Consider the following 18,859-nt stretch of genomic DNA (forward strand, 5'->3'; position numbering starts at 1 on the left):
GACGAGACATTCCCAGCACAAGACATGACCTGAATGACATACCCAGCACATGACATTCCAGCACATGACATGATATGACACTCCCATCACAAGACATGACATGACAGTACATGACATGACATGATATGACACTCCCATCACATGACACGACATAAAATTCACTGTAGATGACATGACACGACCTGACTTTCCCAGCACATGACATGACATGACATTCCCTGTCCTGGACATTACGAGACCTTCCCAGCACATGACATGACATGACATTCCCAGCACAAGACATGACCTGAATGACATTCCCAGCACATGACAAGACAAGACATTCCCAGTACATGAAATGACATGACATTCCCAGCACAAGACATGACCTGAATGACATTCCCAGCACATGACATGACATGACAAGACATTCACAGCGCATGACATGGCATTCCCAGCAAATGACATGACAGGAAATGACATTCCCACCACGTGACATGATATAACATGATATACCAAACACATGATATGACATGAATTGACATAAAATTCACAGTACATGGCATGACACGACACAGACATTCACAGCACATGACATGACATGACATTCACAGCAATAGATATGACATGACATTCCCAGCACAAGACATGAGATGACATAACAATCCAAGCACTTGGCATGACATGACATTCCAAAACATCACATGACATGGCCTGACATTCCCAGCACATGACATGACATGACATTCCCAGCACATGACATGACATGACATTCCCAGCACACGCCATGACATAACATTCACAGCACATGACATGACATGACATGACATTCCCAGCACATGACATGACATTGCCAGTACATGACATGACACGACATAGAAATTCCCAGCACATGGCATGACATGACATTCCCAGCACATGACTGGCATGACATGACAAGACATGACATTCCCTGCAGATGACATGACATGATAAGTAATGACATTCCCATCACATGGCATGACAGTACATAACATTCCCTGCACATGACCCGACATTCCCAGCACATGACATGACATGACATTCCCTGAACTGGACATGACGAGACATTCCCAGCACATGACATGACATTCACAGCATATGACATGACATGACATTCCCAGCACAAGACATGACCTGAATGACATTCGCAGCACATAACATGACATATGACACTCCCATCACAAGACATGACATGACATGACAGTACATGACATTCCAAGCACATGACATGACATTCTCAGAACATGACATTTCATGACATGATATTCCATGAACTGGACATGGCATGACATGACATGACAAGACATTCACAACGCATGACATGACATTCCCAGCAAATGACATGACATGAAATGACATTCCCACCACATCACATGATGCTCATAATAATTGTATTGACTCTGCTTGATTGAACATTGATTTTATATTTGATTGTATACTGATTCTATTACTATTTATGATTTTCTAAATGTCATGCTCCTACTTCCTTCATAAAGGATTCTAACATTTTCCCAATGAGAGATGTTAGGCCAACTGGCCTGTAGTTTCCGGCTTTATTCCCCCTTCTTTCTGAAATAGAGGTGTTACGTTTGCAGTTTTCCAATCTGCTAGGACCCTTCCAGAATCTAGTGAATTTTGAAAGATAACAACTGATGCATCTGCTATATCTGCAGCCTTCTAAGGCTCAGTATGCAGGCCATCAGGTCTGGAGAATTTGTCAGCCTTAGGTCCAATTGCTTTTCTCTAGTGATAGTGATTGCTGTAAGTTCCTCCCTCACTTTTGCCTCTAAAAATCATGCTTTGCTTTCTGATAATTCTAAGTTGTGCAAGATCAAGAATGAATATCAAGCTGCATGTTAGTAAAAAAGGACAGCTGATCATTTATGACATACTACTTTTTATGTCATCCACTGTGAAGACAGAAACAAAATACGTACATGGACAAAACATTAAACAATAAATTATTGGAGATTTTAACAAAGGCGATCTAATAATTGTGGGGGTCTTTAAACCTCATATGGACTGGACCAATCAAATTGGCAAAGGAGGTCCGGAAGATGAGTATGTATAATGCTTTCGTAGAATCATAGAATGGTTACAGCGCAGGAGGAGGCTATTCGGCCTGTCATGTTTGTGCTGGCCTTCTGTAGGAATGTAGGAACCTGGGACTTAGGAGCAGGAGGAGACCATTCAGCCCTTCGAGCCTGCTCTACCATTCAATAAGATCTTGCTGATCTGATTGTGGTCTCAAGTCCATTTTCCTGTCTGCCCCCAAACCCTTGACTATCAAAAATCTATCCAACATTTTTTATTTATTCAATCATGGGATATGGTGTCACTGCCAAGGCCAGCATTTGTTGTCCATCCCTAGTCATCCTTGAACTGAGTGGCTCACTATGCCATTTCAGAGGGCATTGAAGAGTCAGCTACACTACTATGGGTCTGGAGTCACATGTAGGCCAGACCAGATAAAGATGGCAGATTTCCTTTCCTAAAGTGCATTAGTGAAACAGATGGGTTTTTACAACAATTTCATGGACCCTATTACTGAGACTAGCTTTTAATTCCAGAATACATTAATTCAATTTGAATGCCACCAGTTGTCACGGGGGGAGGGGGTGGGGGATTTGAACCCATACCCCTAGAGAATTAACCTAGGCCTCCAGATTATTAGCATTATGACATTGCCACTACACCACCATCTCACCTAACTCCATGTTGAATAAATTCAGTGACCCAGCCTCACTGCTTTCTAAGGAAGGGACTTCCACAGACTAATGACCCTCTGAGAGAAAAAAATTCTCCTCATCTCCCTTTTAAATGGGAGATCTCATATTCTTAGTTTTAGTCTCCCCACAATAGAAAACATCTTCCTGGTGTCCACCCTACCAAGTCCCCTCAGGTTCTGATATATGTTTCAATTCTGCTAACTCCAATGTGCTTTTCTATTCTTCCTGCCAAAATGAACAAGTCCACATTTTCCCGCATTATACTCCATCTACCAAATTTTTGACCACTCACTCAGCCTATTTCAATCCCTTTGCAGACTCTTTACCTCCTCTTGACAACTTACTTTCCTATCTATCCTGGTGCTATCAGCAAATTTAGCTACCATATATTTGGTCCCTTCATCCAAGTTATTGATGTAGATTGTAAATAGTTGAATCCACAGCATTGATCCCTGTGGCACTCCACTGGTTACAGCTTGCCAACCCGAAAAGACCCATTTATGCCTATGTTTTGCTTCCTGTTAGCTAATCAATCCTTTATCCATGCTAATATGTTACTCCCTAAACCACATGCTCTTATCTTGATGTGGCACCTTATCAAATGTCTTTTGAAAGTCCAAGCACACCACATCTACAGGTTCATCTTTATCATCTTGCTTGTGACTTCCTCAAAAAACTCTAATAAATTAGTTAAACATAATTTCCCTTTCACAAACCCATATTGGGTCTGCCTGATCACATTGCGATTTTCTAAGTATCCTGCTATAACCTCCTTAATATTGGATTCTAGAAATTTCTCTATGACAGATGTTACGCTAACTGGCCTATAGTTTCCTGCTTTTTGTCTCCATCCTTTCTTGAATAAAGGTGTTACATTTGCTATTTTCCAATCTGTTGGGACTTTTCCTATCTAAGGCATTTTGGAAGATTATAACCAATGCATCTACTATCTCTGCAGCCACTTCTTTTAAGACCCTAGAATACTGGTTCTGAGGACTAGTCAGCTTTTTAGGTCTAATAATTTTCCCAATACCTTTTCCCTAACGATGATGATTGTTCTAAGTTATTCCCTCTCATTCACCTATTGATTTTCAAGTATCTTTGGGAAATTTTCAAAGTCTTCTACAGTGAAAACAGACACAGAACAGGAGCAAATGTAGGAGTAATCCACTGAGTGCCAACTCCTCTACCTTTTCCCTATAGCGTTACATTTTTTTCTTTTTCAGATGATGATCCAGCCTCAAGTGAACCTGCCTCTGCCACACACTCAGGAAGTGCATTCCAGAATCTAACCACTCGCTGCATGAAAAACTTTCTCGTGTCACCATTGCTCCTTTTGCCAATTACCTTTAATCTGTGCCCTCTGGTTCTCAATCCTTCCACCAACGGGAACAGTTTCTCCCTATTTATTCTGTCCAGAATCCTTATGATTTTGAATACATCTATCAATGCTCCTCTGAACATTTTCTTCTCCAAGGAAAATAGTTCCAACTTCTCCAACCTATTTACCTAGCTTAAGTTCCTCGTCCCTGGAACAACTCTCGTGAATCTTTTCCACACTCTCTCTAATGCCTTCACATCCTTCCTAAAGTGTGGTGCCCAGAACTGAATGCAAAACTCCAATTGAGGGCAAACCAGTTTTTTTTACACAGGTTTAACATAACTTTCTTGCTTTTATATTACCGAAAAATGACATGTTGCCGAAGGCTTTCATTTTGCACTCATCAGGACAAAGGCAAGAATGCCAAATTTCAAATGATCACAACAATTTATACTACAAGAGAAAAGGATGGTGATTTGTTGGCAAGTTGAACCAAGGTGTTGCCATGGGGAAAGCAACAAGGCACTACAGCCTCTCCAAGCTTCTGGATAATTTTTAAAAAGCCACAAGGATTCAACATATTCCTTTTGTTTGCAGTGAACAGGTCCCTGCATATGAATGTATGTCGCTTCTGCCATGCATTACGAACTTGACTGATTATTTTTAATTGGCTGTTAGTGTAGCTATTAGCACACTCAGAATTATTCAGCAAGTGCTGCCCAATCCAGAATCATGTCTAACAGTTGAGGTTTTGTTTTGGGTTTTAAAAGTGCTGGCTGGTTGTGCGTGATCTGTATTTTGCCCATTATGAATAACCGAAGAAACATGCTGTTTGATCCGATCAGCCCATCACTGGGATGCACGGCCTACATACCTGGCATCACACTGGTGTTGTCTAATGTCAGATGTGATTCTGCAATTATAACTGTCCCTTTTATTCCTTAAGCAATAACATTGCTCACAAGTCTATTGTGCAGCATTTTATGAAATATCTTTGAAAGTCCATGTAGACACATCAACAGCTTTACCCTCATCAACCCTTGCTGTTACCTCATCACAAAACTCTAGCAGCTTAGTTAAGCACAATTTGCCCTTAACAAATCCATGCTGGCTTTCTTTGATTAATCTGCATTTGTCCAAGTGACTATTTATTTTGTCCCAAACTATCATTTTAAAAAGGCTTGAAACTTATAAATGTTGATGTTCAGAGAGACTTCGGTGTACTCGCATGGGGAACACAAAAAGTTATCATTCTAGTACAGCAAGTACTTAGGAAGGCAAATGGCATATTGGCTTTTATTGCAAGAGGGTTGGAATAGAAAAATAAAGAAGTCTTGCAATAATTTTACAGGGTTTTGGTGAGACCACACTTGGAATCTGTTTGCAATTTTAGTCTCCATACTTAAGGATGAATATAATTGCATTGAAGGCAATACAGCGAAGGTTCACTAGATTGGTCCCTGAGATGACAGGTTGTCATATGATGAGAGGCTGAGCAAATTGGGTCTATATTCTCTGGAGTTTAGAGGTGATCTCATTGAAACATTCAATGTCATGAAGGGGCTTGACAGAGTAGACACTGAGACATTGTTTCCCTTGGCTGGGCATTTTAAAACGTGTTCAATAAGGTGCTGCACAAAAGGTTGTTCCACAAGATAAAGGGTTTCGGGATAATATATAAGGATGGATGGAGAACATAAAATAAAACAGAAAACAGAAAGTAGGGATATATGCACCATTATCAATTGGCAGACTTTACTAGTGGAGTGCTGCAAGGATCAGTGCTGAGGCTTCATTTATTTATAATCTATATTAATGAGTTAGGTGGGAATGCAAGCTGTGAGGACAAGACAAAGGTATATAGACAGGTTAAGTGAGAGGGCAACAAGGTGGCAGGTGGAGTGTAATATGGAGAAGTGTAAGGTTATTCACGTTGGTTGAAAGAATAGAAAAACAGACATGACTTCCCTTTCATAAACTAAGCTGACTCTGCCTAATCATATAATGGGCAGAATTTTCCCAGATTTGTGCTAATTGTGGTAGCGAGCGGGTAAAACAACATTTACCCACTGACATTGATGGCGGGTTTTCACGCTGTATCGTCCCGATCCTGCCTCATTATTTATGCACTCCCAGGAAACACACCATTTCCATGGTGGGTGGGCTCCTCATTCACCCACCCGCCATCGCCCCACCGCTGCATCAACTGGCCGCCATGTTTAAAGGCCAGCCGCAAGCGCAGTGCTCATTGTGTCCAGTTCCTCACTGCTGCCCGGGAGACACGGCCCTCAAAGGCAAGAAGACTGCAGCCCACTGGTTTAATGACAGGTCCCTCAAGCGACTGCTGGATGTCGTGGAGGCCTGCTGGGATGTCCTATACCCCCGCTCTGGCTGTAGGATGGGCAGTGACGTGACCAATCCGGCTTGGGAGGCGGTGGCAGCGGTGGTCAGTGCCAACGCCCTTCAGAAGATGACAGCCACCCAGTGCCACAAGAGGATGAACGATCGCCTCCATTCCGCCAGGGTAAGTCACTCTTCTCATCACTCAACTCACACACTCGCAAGCCCATCACACATCCACAGGGCCCTCACTCACTGCCAGTGCAGGGGACATCAGCATTCACTCTCTCACACTCACTATCACTGTCCTCATCCCATCCATGGGGCCACTCACCACCTGCACAGGCCAGGCATACTTATCATCTGGCCCAGCAGGTGTCCTGCTTACACTTTCTCCATCTCTATCCGTGCAGGACAAGCTGACACACAACAAGAGGGAGAGGTCACAGATCAGTGGCGGAATGCCCGAAATCAAGGACCGTGAAACAGAGCCATCCAGCTGGCCGGCGAGGATCTGGACCGGTCCTGTGCTGACGGTGAGGTCGGTGCTGCTCTACCAAGTGAGGATCCATTAGTGCAACATCCATCAGGCAACCATGCTATGCGTGATGTGTCCTGTTTCACAGGCCACTGCCATACACTAATTATCTCCTCTTGCTTTCACAGGCACATCTGCCAAACAGCCGACAAAGTCCATACCCAGGGCTTCCAAACAAACCCCAAAGAAACCTCTGAAGGGGAATCTAGAGGCACCCTCCCTGAAGTCCCGTCACAGCGCTCACCCACACCCTCCACCAGCACAGAGACACACACCTCGGTGGGACCTACCTTTAGAGTAGCCCCAGGATCACAATATGGTGAGCACATCGCACTTTCTGATCTACAGCAGGCGGTGGCAGTGACTTCCCAGGTGTCCGGCACCCGGAGGACTGCTGGAGGCAAGAGATTTGCTGAGTCCAAGTCAGATGATGAGTCTCTGAACCTGGCCATGTCACAGTTGCTGGAGCTGCAAAAGCAAGCTCGGGAACATCAGGAAGGGATATCCACTGAACTCCTTAGGTTGCAAGGCACGATGGAGGAGTCCACACCAAGGTCAGCACTGCCAGATGGCAGCCGCCATGGAGGCCTTGGTCCAGGATGTCACTCCTGCACTGCTGCACAGTCTGAACTCCATCCCTGATGCCATTGTTGGCCTCCAACAGTGTGTATGCGAGACGAGTGCGGGGAAGCATGATCTCACTCCAGATACCCCTGTTCCTCAAGTAGTCAGCCTGGGGCCCTCAGGCACCCATAGGGAGGAGGATCCGCAGGTGAACACTCCAGGTCCATCCATCCAGGTGACTCCAAGAGTGTCCGGCCCATCCGACTCCCCTCTTCCTGTGACCTCAGCAGCTCTAGCTCCACAGGCTGAGGAGGGTGACCCTGTCACACAGCAGGACCCTGAAAGCAGGCCAGGGCCCTCTAAGTCTCAGCTCTCCAGAGTACACCCGCCAAAGTCATCACAGACAGACCGTCACAGTCAGCAGGCTGCCTCCACCTCCGTTGTGGATGTCCAGGGAGCACCAAGACATAGCAGCAGGGTTAGGACAGTTAAGGAGAATTAACTCTTTTGGAGTCAACCAATTAAACTAAAGTAACAAAATGAGGGATAAAATAAGCACAGCTCCTTAAGTTAAGGAGAATTAGTTGCACAGCCGGGGCACGTGTGTCAATCACTTGTACAAAATGTTCACTATTGTCAATAAACTCCGAAGAATGTCTCCCTGCCTATGGCTCCTTGTTCTGATGAGCAGTGTTCGTGTCACTCAGATGTGAAGCCTTTTTGCACAAGATAAAGGCAGGTGCCTCAGTTCAGGGCCTCTTCCCTGTGCTCTGTGCAACCTTCAAACCAAAGTGATGGTCTGACCTTACACTCCCTGGAAACATTACTGATGCCTGCACCTCGGCGGTGCTGGTCATTGTTGCCAGAATGTAGTGGGCAGGCGCCACAGAGTTCTCTCATTCTCTCTGTGTGCTCTCAGCACCTTGAAGGTGGGGCTGGCTCCCATCACACCTGCATTAGTGACCACTGATGCTGTGCTCCAGCTCCTGAAGGGCTCAGGTGCTGAAGGCGGATAAAGATCAGCTGCTTCTAAAGTTTAATGGCTGCGAGTCTGTGATATGACATTAAACAGGAAATTAGAGACGCATATAATAAAGGAACATCTGTAATTATGGGTGACTTTAATATGCATATAGATTGGGCAAATCAAATTAGTAACAATACCGTAGAGGAGGAATTCCTGGAGTGTATACGGGATGTTTTTCTGGAACAATACATTGAGGAACCAACGAGAGAACAGGCCATCCTAGACTGGGTATTGTGTATTGAGAAAGGAATAATTGGCAACTAGTTGTGCGAGGCCCCTTGGGGATGGGCGGCCATAATATGATAGAATTCTTCATCAAGATGGGGAGTGACGTAGTTGATTCTGAGACTTGGGTCCTGAATCTTAATAAAGGAAACTACAATAGTATGAGGCGCGAGCTAGCTATAATGGATTGGGAAACGTTACTTAAAGGGATGATGGTGATAGGCAATGGCAAGCATTCAAAGAGCACGTGGGTGAACTGCAACAATTGTTTATTCCTGTCTGGCGCAAAAGTAAAACAGGAAAGGTGGCCAAACCATGGCTTACAAGGGAAATTAGAGATAGTATTAGATGCAAGGAAGAGGCATACAAATTGGCCAGAAAAAACAACAGACCTGAGGATTGAAAGCAATTTAGAATTCAGCAAAGGAGGACCAAGGGGTTGATTAAGAAGGGGAAAATAGAGTACGAGGGTAAGCTTGCAGAGAACATAAAAACTGACTGTAAAAGTTTCTATAGGTATGTGAAGAGAAACAGATTGGTGAAGACAAATGTAGGTCCCTTACAGTCAGAAACAGGGGAATTTATAATGGGGAACAAAGAAATGGCTGACCAACTAAATACATACTTTGGTTCTGTCTTCACAAAGGAGGACACTAATAACATACCAGAAATGTTAGAGAACACAGGGTTTAGTGAGAGGGAGAAATTGAAAGAAATCAGTATTAGTAGGGAAATGGTGTTGGGGAAATTGATGGGATTGAAGGCCGACAAATCCCCAGGGCCTGATAATCTACATCCCAGAGTACTTAAGGAAGTTGCTCTAGAAATAGTGGATGGTGGTCATCTTCCGAGATTCTATAGACTCTGGAACAGTTCCTACAGATTGGAGGGTAGCTAATGTAACCCCACTATTTAAAAAGGGAGGCAGAGAGAAAACGGAATTATAGACCAGTCAGCCTGACGTCGGTAGTGGGGAAAATTCTAGAGTCCATTATAAAAGATTTAACAACTGAGCACGTGGAAAACAGTTGCAAAATCTGACAGAGTCAGCATGGATTTATGAAAGGGAAATCATGCTTGACAAATCTACTGGAATTTTCCGAGGATGTAACTAGTAGAGTTGATGAGGGGGAGTCAGTGGATGTGGACTTTCAGAAGGCTTTCGACAAAGTCCCACATAAGAGATTGGCATGTAAAATTAAAGCGCGTGGGATTGGGGGTAGTATATTGAGATGGATAGAAAACTGGTTGGCAGACAGGAAACAATGAGTAGGAATAAACGGGTCTTTTTCCGAATGGCAGGCAGTGACTAGTTATTCCAGTTATTCACAATATATATTAATGATTTAGAACCATAGAACACTACAGCACAGAAAACAGGCCATTCGGCCCTTCTAGTCTGTGCCGAAATATTATTCCGCTAGTCCCATTGACCTGCACCTAGTCCATAACCCTCCAGACCTCTCACATCCATGTATCTATCTAATTTATTCTTAAAACTTAAGAGTGAGCCCGCATTTACCACGTCAGATGGTAGCTCGTTCCACACTCTCACCACTCTCTGAGTGAAGAAGTTCCCCCTAATGTTCCCCCTAAACCTTTCCCCTTTCACCCTAAAGCCATGTCCTCTTGTGTTTATTTCTCCTAATCTAAGTGGAAAGAGCGTACTCGCATTTACTCTGTCTATACCCCTCATAATTTTGTAAACTTCTATCATATCTCCCCTCATTCTTCTACGCTCCAAGGAATAAAGTCCTAACCTGTTTAATCTTTCCCTGTAACTCAACTCCTTAAGACCCGGCAACATCCTAGTAAATCTTCTCTGCACTCTCTCAATCTTACTGATATCCTTCCTGTAGTTAGGCGACCAGAACTGCACACAATACTCCAAAGTTGGCCTCACCAATGTCTTATACAACCTCACCATAACATCCCAACTCCTATACTCAATACTTTGATTTATGAAGGCCAGTATGCCAAAAGCTTTCTTTACAACCTTGTCTACCTGTGACGCCACTTTCAGGGAATTATGTATCTGAACTCCCAGATCCCTTTGTTCCTCCGCACTCCTCAGTGCCCTACCATTTACTGTGTATGTCCTACCTTGGTTTGACCTTCCAAAATGTAACACCTCACACTTTTCCGCATTAAATTTCATCTGCCATTTTCTGGACCATTTTTCCAGTTGGTCCAGATCTCTCTGCAAGCTTTGAAAGCCTTCCTCGCTGTCCACAACACCTCCAATCTTAGTGTCATCAGCAAACTTGCTGATCCAATTCACCACATTATCATCCAAATCATTGATATAGACAACAAACAACAATGGTCCCAGCACAGATCCCCGAGGCACACCACTAGTCACAGACCTCCAGTCTGAGAAGCAATCATCCACTACCACTCTCTGTCTTCTCCCACACAGCCAATTTCGAATCCAGTTTACAACCTCTCCATGGATACCAAACGTCTGAACCTTCTGAACTAACCTCCCATGTGGGACCTTGTCAAAGGCAAGATGAGGGAATTAAATGTAATATCTCCAAATTTGCAGATGACACAAGTCTGGGTGGGAGGGTGAGCTGTGAGGAGGATGCATAGATGCTTCAGTGTGATTTGGACAAGCTGAGTGAGTGGGCAAATGCATGGCAGATGCAGTATAATGTGGATAAATGTGAGGTTATCCATTTTGGTAGCAAAAACAGGAAGGCAGATTATTATCTGAATGGCTATAAATTGAGAGAGGGGAATGCGCAATGAGACCTGTTTGTCCTTGTACACCAGTCGCTGAAGGTAAGCATGCAGGTGCAGCAGGCGGTAAAGAAGGCAAATGGTATGTTGGCCTTCATAGCCAGAGGATTCAAGTACAGGAACAGGGATGTCTTGCTGCAATTGTACAGGGCCTTGGTGAGACCACACCTGGAATATTGTGTGCAGTTTTGATCTCCTTACCTGAGGAAGGATGTACTTGCTATAGAGGGAGTGCAGCGAAGGTTCACCCGACTGATTCCTGGGATGGCGGGACTGACATATGAGGAGAGATTCGCTGGAGTTCAGAAGAATGAGGGGGGGATCTCATAGAAACCTATAAAATTCTAACAGGACTAGGCAGGGTAGATGCGGGAAGGATGTTCCCGATGATGGGGGAGTCCAGAACCTGGGGTCACAGTCTGAGGATATGGGGTAGACCATTTAAGACTGAGATGAGGAGAAATTTCTTCACCCAGAGAGTGGTGAGCCTGTGGTATTCGTTACCACAGAAAGTAGTTGAGACTTGCAGGATGCGTTTCTGGTGGTCGCACACCAGCTGCACATTCAGCGAATGGAAGCCCTTGTGGTTGATGTAGTTCACCGTGTGTTGTGATGGAGATCTGAGCGCCACATTAGTGCAGTTGATCGCACCCTGCACCTGTGAGAAACCCGAGATCTGGGTGAATCCAATCACTGTTGCATCCTGGCTCTCCTGGTCCCGGGCAAAATGCACAAAGTTGTCCCGCACAAAGATTGGCATCCGTGACCTCATGGACGCATTTGTGGGTGGAGGCTTGAGAGGCCCCACAGAGGTCACCTGTGGAGCCCTGAAAGAAGCCACTGGCATAAAAATTGAGCGCCATGGCCACTTTTACAGCCACAGGCAGTGGATGTCCTCCATGTCCCCTTGGCACCAAGTCCTGTAGTAACTGGATGATGTGAGCAACCAGTTCCCTAGACATTCACAGTCCTTGGAGACACTGGTTCTCGGTCATCTGCAGGAATGAAAGGCAGCGTCGATAGACCCTGGGTCTAGCTAGAAGCCAGCCTGCAACGGCTCACTGTGGCTCTTGTGGGAGCCCCAGCCGCCCCATCTTCCTGAGGTTGCTGATCCTGCCTCTGCACAGCCAGGAGCCTCAGTCACTCTCTCCTCCATCTTCTTCGTGCTCTGTAGGCCATCAGGCGTACAGCTAGTTCACCAGGCTCCATGATCCTGATATACTCCTCCAGCAGGATGAAAGAGAGAGACACGTGGTTAGCATGAGTGTACTAAGAACCTCTCCTGGTTAAGTGTGATAGCCCCTTAACGCTTCCTGGAGAGTGCTGACCAGCACTTGGATGGCCAGGGACTAGTGCGCTGCATGACAGCCCTGTTAGTTTGAGCGATGGGGAGATTGGTCCAAACCGGGAATGCGAAGATTGCAAGGGGCTGTGAGCGCCTCCAACAGTGACTGCTACATGGCCAGCTTTAGCAAAGAGATTGTACAACGTGTGCAGTCCAGCTGCTCCACAGTCCACTAAAGTGCTCACGAATTTGCAGTCGTTGCCGGGAAGGGGGGTGTGGGGTGCAGGGAAGCTCTGGAGAGCTTGGTGGCGCTTTGATGTCTCTGCATTGCTTGAGTGGTCAGATAAGCTAGGAGCCCGACCCCAATCGCATCACTGTGGCTGTGCCTGAACTGTCTCAGTTGCAGAGGAATGGTCACTTTCTACAGGTTTCCTGAATGCGTGGCCACTTCCCTCACCCACCCTACCCCCCACCACCCCACCCCCAACCCTGAATTCTTGTGCGCTATATTCAACAGCAGGGCTGGCCTTGCCCCCCCACCCCCACCGCCACCAATCACTTCAACAGCAAGGCTGCACCTATCCCCCCGCTCCCCCTCACCCTCAAAAGTCACCTCCGAGGCAGGGCTGCACAAGGCTGCACTCTCACTCACCTTCACAAGTCACCTCCAAGGCAGGGCGGCACTGAACCCTGACCACTTGGCACCTGCAAAGCAACAGGCGACCCTGGTGAGCTCTGCAGGATGTTGCTGTTCACTCACCTCCAGTTCCCCCAAAGTGAAGCTGTCAAGTACCCGTCGCCTCTGTGCTGTTGTGAAACACGTCGACGTGCTTTCCCACCGATGTGGACGGATGATCCAGCCGGGGTACAAGAGCCTGGCAGGATGGCCTGATAATGATGTGCTGATGTATCACAATGAGGTTCCCGATGACCGATGATGGGAAACACGGCCCCGCTGTCGGTGGGCCGAGTGGACAATCACGATCTGCCTTCCTGCTGTCGTGAAACCAATCGTGCCATATTGTCCACTCACACTACCTATCACACCCGCTGCCAGTGGGCACGGAAAATTCCGTCCAATGATTTTCAAAGCACCCAGTTAACACCTCCATAATATTGCTGAGAAAAGAGACATGCTGTTGAAGCTTTTCATCCTGCACTCATCAGGACAGACACAAGAATACAAAATTTCAAAAGTAACAGCAATTTATATTGCATGAAAAAAGAGGTGCTGATTGTTCAGCAAGCGGACTCTGATTGGTAGAGGCATTGCCATGGGGAATACACCAGGGAACTATTATCCCAAGCTTTTTTTTAAATTGAGAAAAGCGCAATACATGGTCTACATATAGCAATGCTATGTCCATGTGCTCTTTCAACATTGCTAGCCCAATGGGAAGCAATAGACATTTGCGCCATGTCGGTATATCATTTGCAATCTAGATGTTCCACCAGTGTCTGAATCTGTATTCATTGAACTTATGAACTCAGCAACTCATGTAGTGGAGTTCAGCTTTAACAACACCATGTATACCCAAATAGATAGTGTTGCCATGGGAGCCCCTCTAGGTCCAGCTCTCACTGACATCTTCATCAGTTTCCACAAGAAACATGCTTTCGATGAATGACTCCTAACTCTCTACCCCTTGCATTTTTACAATACATTTGCTATTTTTGAATCTGCAGCTGCATGAAAGAATTTTCTTACACACCTTAATGGGCTCCATGCTATGCTCAAATTCACCTTTGAAATGGGGCAGCCTAAGAGCTCCCTTTCCTCGATGTGCTGGTTGAGAAATTCACTAATGGGATCTCTACTACTGTCTACCACAAGCCTACCTTCACTGGTCAATATACGCATTGGGATTCCTACAGCTCCATGTGCTATATGACTGGCCTGATCTACAACCTCATAAATTGGGCCCAAAGCATTTGCTCACCATGCAAACTTGATGCCAAAATAGGGTGCTTCAAAGCTATCCTGCAGGATAATTGCCACCCTGATTGAATCACTGTTCATTATATATTGTGCAAACTCAGGAATGGGCATAAGGCCACCACTTTCAGTCCTGAAAAGTGCCCAGTTTACCTCAAATTACACTGGAAGTATGAGATGTCTCAAAAATCTGACCAACAGGTACTGTTTCACGCTGCTCCTATGCAGTAGCAACACGAGTGGCATTCTCCACGAACAGGATTCTGCTGTCAAGCCAAATAGACATTGTGCCTACCACACAAATGAGTAATGTGGTGTATGAATTTCAGTGTTGGTGTGATGCCAGGTATATAGGCCATATGCCTCGATAACTGGTGGATCATATCAAACATCATGTCCCTTTGGCTGTTCGCAACAGGTAGAAAACTGATTGTACTCAACCAGCCCATGCTTGCAAAACTCAGAATACAGTGTCCAACATTAGATATGATGACTGAACAATCTCGAGTGTGCTAAGAATTACGCCAACAGCCAATTTAAAATGATCAATTGAGCCCACGGTGTGCTCACTTACACGTGCCAGAAGCTACATATATTCAAACCCAGGGCCTTGTCCTCTGCAAACAGAAGAAATTGTGTCTTTTTTAATTAAACAAAAGCATGGGGGAGAACTGTTCGCTGGTGCACTCCCCATGGCAATGCCTCAACAGAGTCAACTTGATGTTTTGAATTTAAGTAAAAGTTTGTGGGATAACAGTTCTCTGCTGCATTCTCCATGGCAATGCCTCTATCAATTAGAGTTCACTTGCCAACCAATGAACACCCTTTTCCCATGCTGTATAATTTGTTGTTCCCTTTCAAATTTGGCATTCTTGCATTTGTCCTGATGAGTGCAAGATGAAAAGCTTCAACAGCATGTCTCTTATTTCTATACTACCAAGCAACTATTCGTATACCTCCTGTTGGATCCTTGTCACTAGTTTAGTTGGAATAATGGATCCGGGTTGCACACTTGTTTCAGGATGACCGAGTTGGTACCATAGACATAGCAGATCAGCAGACAGTTCTTATGTAGAACACATTCTATTTATTTACTAAGGAACTTAGCAGCTACACTTGTGTACTTACAACTAAACCCTTATCTCTACACTACAGACTCTTACTCCAAGCTACTCACTACTAACTACAGGCTACAGACTACTAAAGTAGCCCATGCTACCCTGTCATTGGATAATAAGATCATGTGATGTTCTATTATAACATTCTTCTTAAAGGTATATTACCACACCTCCTTAATAATGGATTCCAGCATTTTCCCCAACAACTGATGTTAGGCTAACTGGTCTGTGGCTCTCCCTTTTTTCTCTCCCTCCTTTCTTGAATAGTGATGTTAATTTGCCAGCTTCCAAGCCACCAGCGCCATTCTAAAAGCTAGAGAAATTTGGAACATCACAACCAAGACATCCACTATCTCTGTAACCACCTCTTTTAGAAACCTCAGATTTAGGCCCATCAGGCCTAGGGGTTTATTTGCTTTTAATCCCATTAGTTTCCTTAGTGTTTTTCCTCTAATGATATTAATGATACTTAATTATTCTCTCATTAGCCTACTATTTTTGGTATGTAAATGCAAAGCAAATGGAATGTCGACCTTTATTACAAAGGGCAAAAACAAAAATAGCTGGAAAAACTCAGCAGGTCTGACAGCATCTGTAGAGACAGACAGAAATCTGTGGATTTCTCTCCACAGATGCTGTCAGACCTGCTGAGTTTTTTCCAGCATTTTTTGTTTCTGTTTCAGATTTCCAGCATCCGCAGTATTTTGCTTTTATTTAGGGGATTTGAGTACAAGAATAAGGACGTTTTGTTGCAGTTGTACAGGGCTTTGCTGTGACCACCTGGAGCACCATGTACGGTTTTGGTCTCCTTATCCAAGGAAGGAAATTCTTGCCTGAGAGAGGTGCAACGACAGTTCACTAGATTGATTCCCAGGCTGAGGGGTGTTGTCCTATGATGAGCAATTGGGTACACCAGGCCTATACTTTTCTACATTCTCTGGGAGTTAGAACAATTAGGTCATCTCATCAAAACATAAGATTTTGAGAGAGCTTGATAAGATAGATACTAAGAGGCTGTTTCTCCTGGCTAGGTAGTCTAGAACTAAGGGACATTGCCTTAGGATAAGGGATTTAGGACAGAGGTGAGAATTTTTTTTCATTCATAATCTATTTCAGAGGGCTGTGGATCTTCAATCATTGAGAATTTTCAGTGCAAAGTTTAACATAATTTTTGGATTCTCAGGGAATCAGGTTATGTGGGGATTAAGCAGGAATGTAGAGTTGTGGTTAAAGATCAGCCCTGGTCTTACTGGATGGCAGAGCAAGTTCGAGGGGCCCTACTGCCCACTCCTACTCCTATTTATTATGTTCTTACATCCAATATTATGATTAGACAGTTTCATTAATAACTAGAACACCCCACTTCATAACAATGAAAAGATAACTATCCTAGTTCCTTCTCCCATGTGTCAGCTAAAATGCCCAAATTTTTACACTCACAGTTTTCCCACAGTTGCTGATCTTCTGTTGTGATAGAAGAGTTGTTGATGTAGCGTCCTCTGTACCTCTTTCTCCCTGATGATTCAGTTGTCATCTTTCTCTTGGCACCTTTGAAGATTAATATTTAAAAATTTACCATTCCATCGACCTTTGTTCTCATCATCCAATACCATCATCTATTAATCACAGAATGATACAGGACAGGAGGCCTTTCAGACTATCATGCCTGTGCTGGCTCTTTGATAGAGTTATCCCACTCCCCTGCTGTTTCTCCATAGCCTTGCAAGTTTTCCTCTTTGAGTATTTATCCTATTTCCTTTTGAAAGTTATTATTGAATCAGCGTTCACCATCTTTTCAGAAAGAGCATTGCAGATCAGAATAATCTGCTGCATAAATTTTATTTTTCCTCATGTTGCTTCTGATTCTTTTCACCAATCACCTTGAACCTATGGCCTCTAGTTATCAACCATTCTGCCACAGGCAACAGTTTCTCTTTATTTACCCTATTAAAACCCTTCATGATTTTGAAAACCTCTATCAAATCTCCCCTTAGCCTTCTCTCTTTCAAGAATAACCCCAGATTCTTCTGCCTTGCCACATAACTGAAGGCCCTCATTCATGGTACCATTCTGGTAGATCTCTTCTGCACCCTCTCTAAGGCCGTGACATTGTTCCCAAAGTGTAGTGCCCAGAACAGAACACAGTACTGAGACCTAACTGGGGATTTAGAAAGGTTTAGTATACCTTCCTTGCTTTAACTCTATGCCTCGAATCATAAAGCCAAGGATCCCATATGCTTTAATAGTCTTATGCTTAACTTCTGCCACCTTCAAAGATTTATGTAAAAACGATCCCAGGATTCAGCATTCCATCACCCCTTCTAAAATTGCACCATTTAGTTTACATTGCCTCTCCTCATTCTTCCTACCAAAATTTATCATTTCACATTTCTCTGCATTCAATTTCATCTGCCACATGTCTGCCCATTTCATCAGTCTGACTATATCCACATGAAGCCTGTTACTATCCTTCTCAATGCTTACCACATTTCCAAGTTTTGTGTCATTTGCAAACTCTGAAATTATGTCCTTTATATTACGCAAAGAATTTATTTGTTTTTACTCTCCTTGATCTGTGTGTTTGTATGTAAGAGGGGTGTGTTTACCCTCAGAGTGAGTGTCCCAATTAAATAATTCCAGCAGCAAACATTTTGAGAGTTTTAAATAAAAGCTATTTATTCTTACCCACTTATCCCAAAAAATAAACAATGTTACACACACATGCACACACACACACACACACACACACAGTAACATACTGCTAAGAGCTTATAATTATCTCAGTCCCTTTCATGGAAGGCCTGTAGTTTCTTAGATGAAGTTGATGCTTTAAAATTGAAGTGATGGTCTTGTAAAGCGAAGGATTCTCAGTAAGGTTTCTTGTAATTGAATTTCTAGGAAGTTGGTTTTCAGATGAACTCGAAGTTGGTAACGGTTGGGGGAGTCCTTCTCTTGGGATTTCCCACTTATGAGGTATTGCTGTTGATTACCTTGGCTGCTTGATGGCTTGCAACTAGTTCAATGGCTTTTG

General features: G+C 44.2%; 1 protein-coding gene across 2 annotated transcripts in view; it reads right to left on the reverse strand.

Moving 5' to 3' along the window:
- LOC144695847 (nuclear GTPase SLIP-GC-like) overlaps positions 1–18,859 on the reverse strand; it is a 222,811-nt gene that overhangs the window by 190,658 nt on the left and 13,294 nt on the right. For both annotated transcript variants that reach the window (XM_078566877.1, XM_078566876.1), the window contains exon 3: positions 17,269–17,376. In XM_078566877.1, coding sequence (XP_078423003.1) covers positions 17,269–17,376 — 108 coding nt within the window. The remainder of the gene's footprint in view (positions 1–17,268; positions 17,377–18,859) is intronic.

The sequence above is a fragment of the Cetorhinus maximus genome, chromosome 21 (genome assembly GCF_964194155.1).
Source record: "Cetorhinus maximus chromosome 21, sCetMax3.hap1.1, whole genome shotgun sequence".
NCBI classification, from domain to species: domain Eukaryota; kingdom Metazoa; phylum Chordata; class Chondrichthyes; order Lamniformes; family Cetorhinidae; genus Cetorhinus; species Cetorhinus maximus.